This window comes from Nematolebias whitei, chromosome 20 (genome assembly GCF_014905685.2).
Source record: "Nematolebias whitei isolate Nwh7 chromosome 20, NemWhi1, whole genome shotgun sequence".
In the NCBI taxonomy this organism is placed as follows: Eukaryota; Metazoa; Chordata; class Actinopteri; order Cyprinodontiformes; family Rivulidae; genus Nematolebias; species Nematolebias whitei.
The window spans coordinates 994,977-1,002,690 of NC_056517.1; the positions used below are offsets into that span (position 1 = coordinate 994,977).

The 7,714-nt window shown below is 41.0% G+C and overlaps 1 protein-coding gene across 1 annotated transcript in view; it reads left to right on the top strand.

Moving 5' to 3' along the window:
• dpp6a (dipeptidyl-peptidase 6a) overlaps positions 1 to 7,714 on the top strand; it is a 273,957-nt gene that overhangs the window by 237,074 nt on the left and 29,169 nt on the right. Inside the window, exon 10 of the mRNA XM_037694173.1 lies at positions 6,945 to 6,957. Coding sequence (XP_037550101.1) covers positions 6,945 to 6,957 — 13 coding nt within the window. The remainder of the gene's footprint in view (positions 1 to 6,944; positions 6,958 to 7,714) is intronic.

A 7,714-nucleotide genomic window follows, 5' to 3' on the forward strand; every position in this document is an offset into this window, starting at 1 on the left:
TTTCAACAGTACACTTGCCTGACCTCAAACTTAATCTGTGTGTTCCTCTAACACACACCAACACACACCGTACTCAAAGCCGAGGTCGTAAATCACAGCAGCTTTTAATCTCAGCGAGACCGGTTGACCGAAACAAAAACTCAGCTTCATTCCTAGAAATGAACCAAACAACAATTTCTCTCCTGGAGCAGAAACAGCACTAACTTTTTCTTTTGGCCTTTTCTTTACCCCTTTGTACCATTTGCAGAAAAAAAAAGAACAATAATTGCCCTTTTGTGTAATGCAACCATGAGGATTCCCTTGAGTCTAAAGCACACCTGACATGCAGGCAGAAGAAAATGCAGCACAAAGTTGCCACCAATACACCCCCACAGTGACTAATTTAAAACTTATGCAAATCAAAACTCACCGAGGGAAGATTTTGACAACACAAAGCATGGCCTTGACACTCCCACATCATTACTGAGTCTGTGACAACAATGCAAACTGTCCTAAAACTGCTCCTCTCATCATTCCAGCTGTCTGCTGGCTACATTTCTAGCAACTTTTACAATTAAAATGTCATTAATGCTGTTTATCTGGGGGGACTGGGTGCCAGCTTCAGGGAATTAGCAATCATTAACTATCAATTAGCATTTCCATTAAATGTGTAGGCTTGCCGAAGATGTATATTTGTTCTGCTGCGCAGCTCTGGAGAGGCTGCGGCGGACGCTGGTGATTTAATTAAAACCCCGGTCGTCCTTGTGGAGACAGCATGTGGAGAAATATGGAGCCAGGTGAGTCCGTGTGAAACCTGCAGGCCATTGCGGTAGAATTGCATCTCAGTGCTTGATGACCGTCAGAGCAGCAGAGGACACCACAGAGCATCAGTTGCAGATGTAACATAATAAAATCCCACATGGCTGACTCCACAGTGGCCTGACGACTTCACCAAGCAGAAGCCTTGAACAGCGTTCCACCTGGAGCAGAAGCAGCAGGCTGCTGGGACGCCCAGTCACCTTGGCTATTCAAGGAGAAAGTAGTTACCTTTCTAGAAGTGTCCTGATTTATGTGGGATGGTAAAAAGAAAGTGAGGAGACAAAAGGTAATAGTAAGGAGAAAATGGTGTAAGTGAAACACTTTTAATGAGCTAAATCTCATTTTCTCTCTTTAGTAATGAGATTGTGTCGGGTTTCTTTTCACAGCCACCTCATTGGGACAATTACCAAGGTGAGCTCATCTTCTCTCTACTTACTCTATGTCTTGCTGTGCTGACTTTATTATTCACCGTGCGGAGCACATTGTTAATGCATGAGATACAATGAGTCAAGTGGCCGCAGGGAAATAATGAGTGCAAGGTGACAGACTCAAGCACACTGCACGGATACAACAAAACAATCAGCTGCCTTTCATTTTGTAACTACAGTACAGCAAAAGTTTCATTCAATATATTTCGTCTTGTTATATTAGCGTAAAGGTTGAAAAGCAAAGTTGACTTGGCTGTACATGCTTCCAACAGGGGGCAGCAGTGATGCACATCACAACTTTCATGACACCTTTTGATTTTTGGTTCCGTAAAGATGCTGTCAGTTCTCTTACAGCTGTTACATAGAACTCTCTGGAATATCATGTACATTTTGATGGAAGGTAACAAAGTACAGACATACTAAATGCAGAAGTAGAAGCTCTCTATTTGAAGTCTACTAAAAGTTGCAATATGGGAAATTTTGCCGGTAAATTGTAGACCTAATGTAGCTTAAAGGACTGCACCACTGCCCTTCTCCTTTACTTATTTCTGTTACATTTGTGCAAAATCAAAATTTGTAGCACTGGATTCTGGAAACTGTGTTTTACGTGTATTTTTAGATTTAACAGCTGCTTTTGACACAGTTGACATGACAGTCTCATCTCCAGACTGGAGCAGGGTGGGCATTACTGGTTCAGCTCTTCAGTGGTTTAGGTCCTACATTTCTGATAGAAGTTGGGTGTGATAATGGATCATTTTACCTCTGTTTCTGCTGCCCTCCCCTGGGGGGTACCACATGGCTCTATTCTTGGTCCTCTCCTGCTCTCACTTTATCTTCTGCCACTGGGTTCTATTTTCAGAAAGCATGGTGTGCAGTTTCATTTATATGTGGATGACTGTCAAGTCTACTTCCGTTTGAAACATAATGGCGCCACTCAGTCTCTTCTGGACTGTCTCATTGACATTAGAGGATGAATGCACTTAATTTCCTCCATTTTAATGAATAAAAGACTGAGGTTATGGTCTTTAAATCCAGCGGTGCTAGCAGTATCCCCACCTTTGATTTTTTTTCCTCTGGCCTCATGAAAAATCCACTGTTACAAATTTAGGGGTGAAAATGGACCCCTGCTTAAAATTTGACGTTGTCTTTCTTTCAGCTGAGGCACCTGTCAAAAATCAAGCCCCTCCTTTCTAGGTGCCTCTTAGAATCAGTGATCCACACTTTGATTTCTTCACATCTGGATTATTGTAACTCTCTTTTGATTGGAGTTAGCCAGGCATCCCTCTCACGCTTATTGCTGGTACAAAGTGCTGCTGCACAATTTTTGACTAGTGCAGGTAGGAGGGAGCACATAACTCGAGCTTTCATGTCCCTTCACTGGCTTCCTGTCCAGTTTTGAATTCATTTTAAAGTTCTATTGTTTGGTTTTTAAGTCTTTGAATAGTTTTAGTCCTTATTTGTCTGAACTGCTTCACCTTTATATGCCATCACGTGCTCTTAGATCGTCTGACCAGATGCTTTTAGCAGACCTGAATACCTTTTATAAATCTAGAAGAGACAGAACCTTTTCAGCTCTGGCTCCTAAATTGTGGAATGAGCTGCCGCTGAAGGTCAGGCAGGAGCTAGCAACTGTGTCTTAATATTGTACTCATTCCTTGTATTTGTGATGATTTCATTTCTAATTTTTTATAGTTGTCTTATTGTTTTATTCTTGTTCTTTGTTTGTATTTTTGTACAGCACTTCGGTCAGCTACTATGTTGTATTTCAAGTGCTTGAGAAATTAAATGGTGTGGTATGGTATGGGTAAATCATCCATGCAACACTTTCAGAGAGGAAAAAAAGGAAATAAGAAATCCTTGAACACATAATTGCAGTCTTTTTATTTTTCAAATTGAATTTGATTTGGTTTATATTCTTTCATGCAGGAAAAATACACACATTTTCCTTTAATGTGAAAACCAGTAACTTGAGATACTTCACAGTGACATACTTGGCATAATTAGAAATATGTTTTTTTTTTCTTTTGACCCACCAATTGACATTTTTGGTTCCAATGACCACATTTAACCAATCTCCCCTGCAAAACGAGATTTTAGCTTTCTGTTCCCTTCTTGCTAGACGCTGTATTTTACTCCTGTGGAAATCTCCCACACCTCCATCTATATTAATATGGCTTAACACTGTTTTCAAGGCTGGAGAAGTTTTACTAACAGTGAAGGGTAACTCAGCCAAATTTACTCGCAAGTGGACACCCTTTGTGGAGTACCTCAAATCTTTATCTTCTTAGTGTGTAGAATCATGTAATTAACCCATCATGTGACGAAGTTAAAAATATTGTGAACTATTCTTATTTATTTTAGACCCCCCTCCTCCACTCCTTTTATTTTTATTAAATTTTTAATTTGAACTTTTTTTCCTCTGTATTTGCACTTGTATAGTGTTTTATATCGCAAACAACATTGTATAATCTCTTGATAAATCAATAAAAACAATAAATATGTTTTATGACATTCAGGAACTAGTTCACGAGTGATGTTAGGATAGAATCTGAGTCTCATTCTCAGTAATGAGAGCGTTGCTTTGGTCAGTTGTGATGAAGAAAGAGTTGTGTCAAATGAAAAAGCTCTCAGTTACTGGTCTATGTCATAACTGACCTGTGGTTTTCAACATGATCACAACCAAAAAGAACAAGATCCCAGACACAAGCGGCCATGATGAGCTTCCTTTATAGAGTGGCTGGGCTCAGCCTTACGAGGTGAGGAGCTCCTTCATCCACAGGGAGCTCGGATTAGAGCTTGTATCCTCTGTATCAGAGGAGTCACCTGTGGTGGTTTGGGCAACTGAGTATGATGCCTCCTGTAGATAGGCTCCTGAGGTTTCAGGTATGTCCCACTGGAAGGAGACCCCAGGGCAGACCCAGAACTTACTGGAAGGATTACATATCGTCTTTGGCTTGCAAACACCTTGGGATTATTTGGGGGGAGTTGAAGAGTGTTGCTGGGAAGAAAAATGCCTGGATTTTCCTCTTAGACCTGATATCCCCACAACTGAATCACAGAAAAGTGGTAGAAGATGGACAAATAACAGTGACACATCATGCCAGCTACGTTGCGTTAGTGTGGGAAACTAGCAGTGCGTTGACCACTTCCAGATCACAACTTCATTTCATTCAGCAAATCTCACATTTCCAGGAAATCACTCAAAATACTCATCTGAATTACAAGACCTGAATTACCTGCCATAGTTACTGTACCTTACTAAAACATGGTTAAAAAGTGGAGGAGACAAGTATCTCGGGGTTTTGTTCACAAGTGAGGAAACAATGGAGCGTGAGATTGACAGATGGATCAGTGCAGCATCTGCAGTATTACAGACTCTGTGCCGGTCCGTTGTAGTGAAGAGGGAGCTGAGCTGTAAGGGAAAGCTCTCTGTTTACCAGTCAGTCTATATTCCTACAATCACCTATGGTCACAAACTCTAGGTAGGGACCAAAAGATTGAGATTGTGGGTACTGGAGGTCAAAACGAGTTTTCTCTATGGGGTAGCTGGACTGGAAGTTCAGTTATCCAGGAGAGACTCAAAGTAGAGACATTGTTCCTCCACATCGAGAGGAGCCAATTGAGATGGTTCGGGCATCTGGTAAGGATGCTCCATAAATGTTTGACTGGGAATAGACCCCAGGGAAGACCCAGGGAACACCTTGGCATCCTCCCTGAAGAGCAGGAAGAGTTGTCTGTGGAAAGAGATGTCTGGACCTCCCTGCTCAAGCTGCTGCGCCCGAGACTTGACTTGGGAACAAGCGGAAGATGATGGATGGATGGAAAACAAGGTCCGCCCCATAACACTATAGACTCAGGAAAAATAAATAACATAATAAATAAAACACTAAAATCAAACTGGGCACTTGGGAAAGTTTTGTTGTTGAAGGTTTAGAACAGTTGATATGGTTCTGTCAGAGCCGGGGTCTGCACCCTGTGGCTCTGGGGCCACGTGTGGTTCTTTAGTCCCTCGTCTGCAGCTCTATGAAGCTTTGACCAAAACTTACAAGAAATGTAATTGTTCTGCTTTTATACCCACAACAATAAAGGCTAATGTTGACAGTTATTTTGTCAATTTTCTGCAAATGTTTGAAAGACACTAATATTTTTTACTATCACTTCAAAGTGGGATACTTGATTTCTCCTCATATACTTTGTAAAAGGCCACACAGGCCTGCAGAGTTCAGGGTTTTCATTTTCATCTAAAGATGTAAACGTATGAATAAATGTTGACATTTATTATTGAATATTAGTTTTAAAACGTCACCCCAACTGGTCAGAGAATCCCCCTCCAGCTAACTCAAAGTGGCCCATGGGCCAGCAGTTGATCATCACAGTTGTAGCAGGTTTCGTGGCTCCGGGTTCTTTTTTATTTAATGAGTGAAGGAGCAGAAATGGCTCTTTGATCAAAAAGGTTGCAGACCCCTGTGTCAGACTTATGAAAACACATTTTATTTGGCTGGAAAAGATACAAAAAATAATGCTTGAAAATCATCGCTCTAATTAAATCTGAAATAACACAAATAAAAGCAATTTATTATATTTTGTGTAAGAACTAAAACACCTGACCTGATGCTTTTTGGGACAATTCAGAAACAACGCGGCTCTGATGGACTGAAAGTTTGGAGTTTCACTTCAGTTTCAGCTTTTATTCACACAGAACTAAAACCAACATTTTCATTCCTTTTTATTAATCTTTTTCTATTTAGTAAGCAAGTCCTGATTATGTCGTAATTTTCAGCCCTGCAGGCCGCGACACAAACAGCGATAAACAGAACATCCCAAGAACGAGCCTCTTGTTGTAAACAGCCATCCAGCTAAACATCCGTGGGGCAAGAACGGCTGAATCAAAGCAACGTCAAGTTTTTATCTCAGCACGCCAGATTCCAATAAACAGCTGTTTCATCTGGCCGCGTCACACTGTTCCTGTCTCCACTGCCACAACAACCAGACAGATGAAAGGACACCTGAGGCCGTTTGGACTCTTACATACAGCTCATAGTTCTTGAATGCATCTCCTTGTTTTTATTTTGCTCATATTTTCCATCTCTCCCTGTATATTCTTTCTTTTTTTGTTCACTTCAAACACACATCGGCGGATTAAGACAGCAAGCGGATATTCAAGCCTGGGAGATAATCTGCCAACCTTTCACCCCTCCGCACCCAATCTGCCACCGAGTGTCAGGCAAAGCTTAAAGACCTCATTTCTCCTTGGCAGCAGCTGAGCCTCAGCTTGACCTTGGCCAGAGGACAGCTTGAGTCATTAGCATGGAAAACGCTGTGCCTCGCAGTCCCACCAGTCGTTGCAAACATTACACAACCTGGCACAGCTTCTAAGCTCCCCCTGCAGATGCTTGCCTCACCACTGGGGCGAAGCCAAATCTATTCACGGGCTTACAGATGCAGATTTTTAAAAAGGGATTTATTCTCTAATAGAAAAGAAAAGGGCTTCAAGTATATCCACCAAGCTAAATAAATAAAATAATAAAAAACCCAGATTCAGCTTGGACATAAAATATCAGCTGCAACTGATGCATTTTAGCTTGTGGGCACCCACAAGTTATCTCCATAACGGTTTGTTAGAAATAATTCCACAACCATGAGGATTATGCAGCTGTTATCACTGCCTACACTCTTCTGGTTTCAGGCTTTGGACCAGAGTTTGGTTCCTCGCTGCAGATTTAACAACTTGGTTTGCTCTGCCATGCTGTCTATATTTCTGTATCTACGAGCTTGCTGCTTCCATCTTCTACTTGCATTAATATTATAATCATGCTCTAGTGGAGCACAGTGTACAACCTGAGCCGCGGATATAAATTCATTAGCTGGGTGCTAACACGAGCCCCGATCTCGGTTTATAGGTGAGCTTTGATCGGTCACCTCGATGCTTGGAGAGGACTGTGACATTCTGCATTAAAATGCACAACAAACACACAGCCCCTGAATTAATGCAAATAGCTCATGAAGAACGTTCATTCATTTTCCAGGCTGTGTAAAGCAAAAACAAATTAAGGGGATATTCATTTTAGTCTGCCTGCAGGAAATAATGTGTTGCATGTCAACACTTGTATAATGTGGCTGCAGTCGCTTCAGAGTCACAATGTTACTTGTTGCTTTCACATCCCACAGAAAAGAGAACAGAAAAACACTTTAGCAAACACTTGTTTCGGTGTACAGTCCCTCGTTTATCGCGGTGGATCTGTACCCGGAAGCTCCACAAGAAATGGAAAACTGCAAAGTAGGAATAGTTGTGCAAGTAGTAAGTAGTAGTTTATTTTAGTATTTTTATATATACAGGTGCTAGTCATAAAATTAGAATATCATAACATTTTTTATTTATTTCAGTAATTCCATTCAAAAAGTGCAACTTGTATATTATTTTAATTCATTACACACAGACTGATATCTTTCAAATGTTTAATTCTTTTAATGTTGATGATTATAACTGA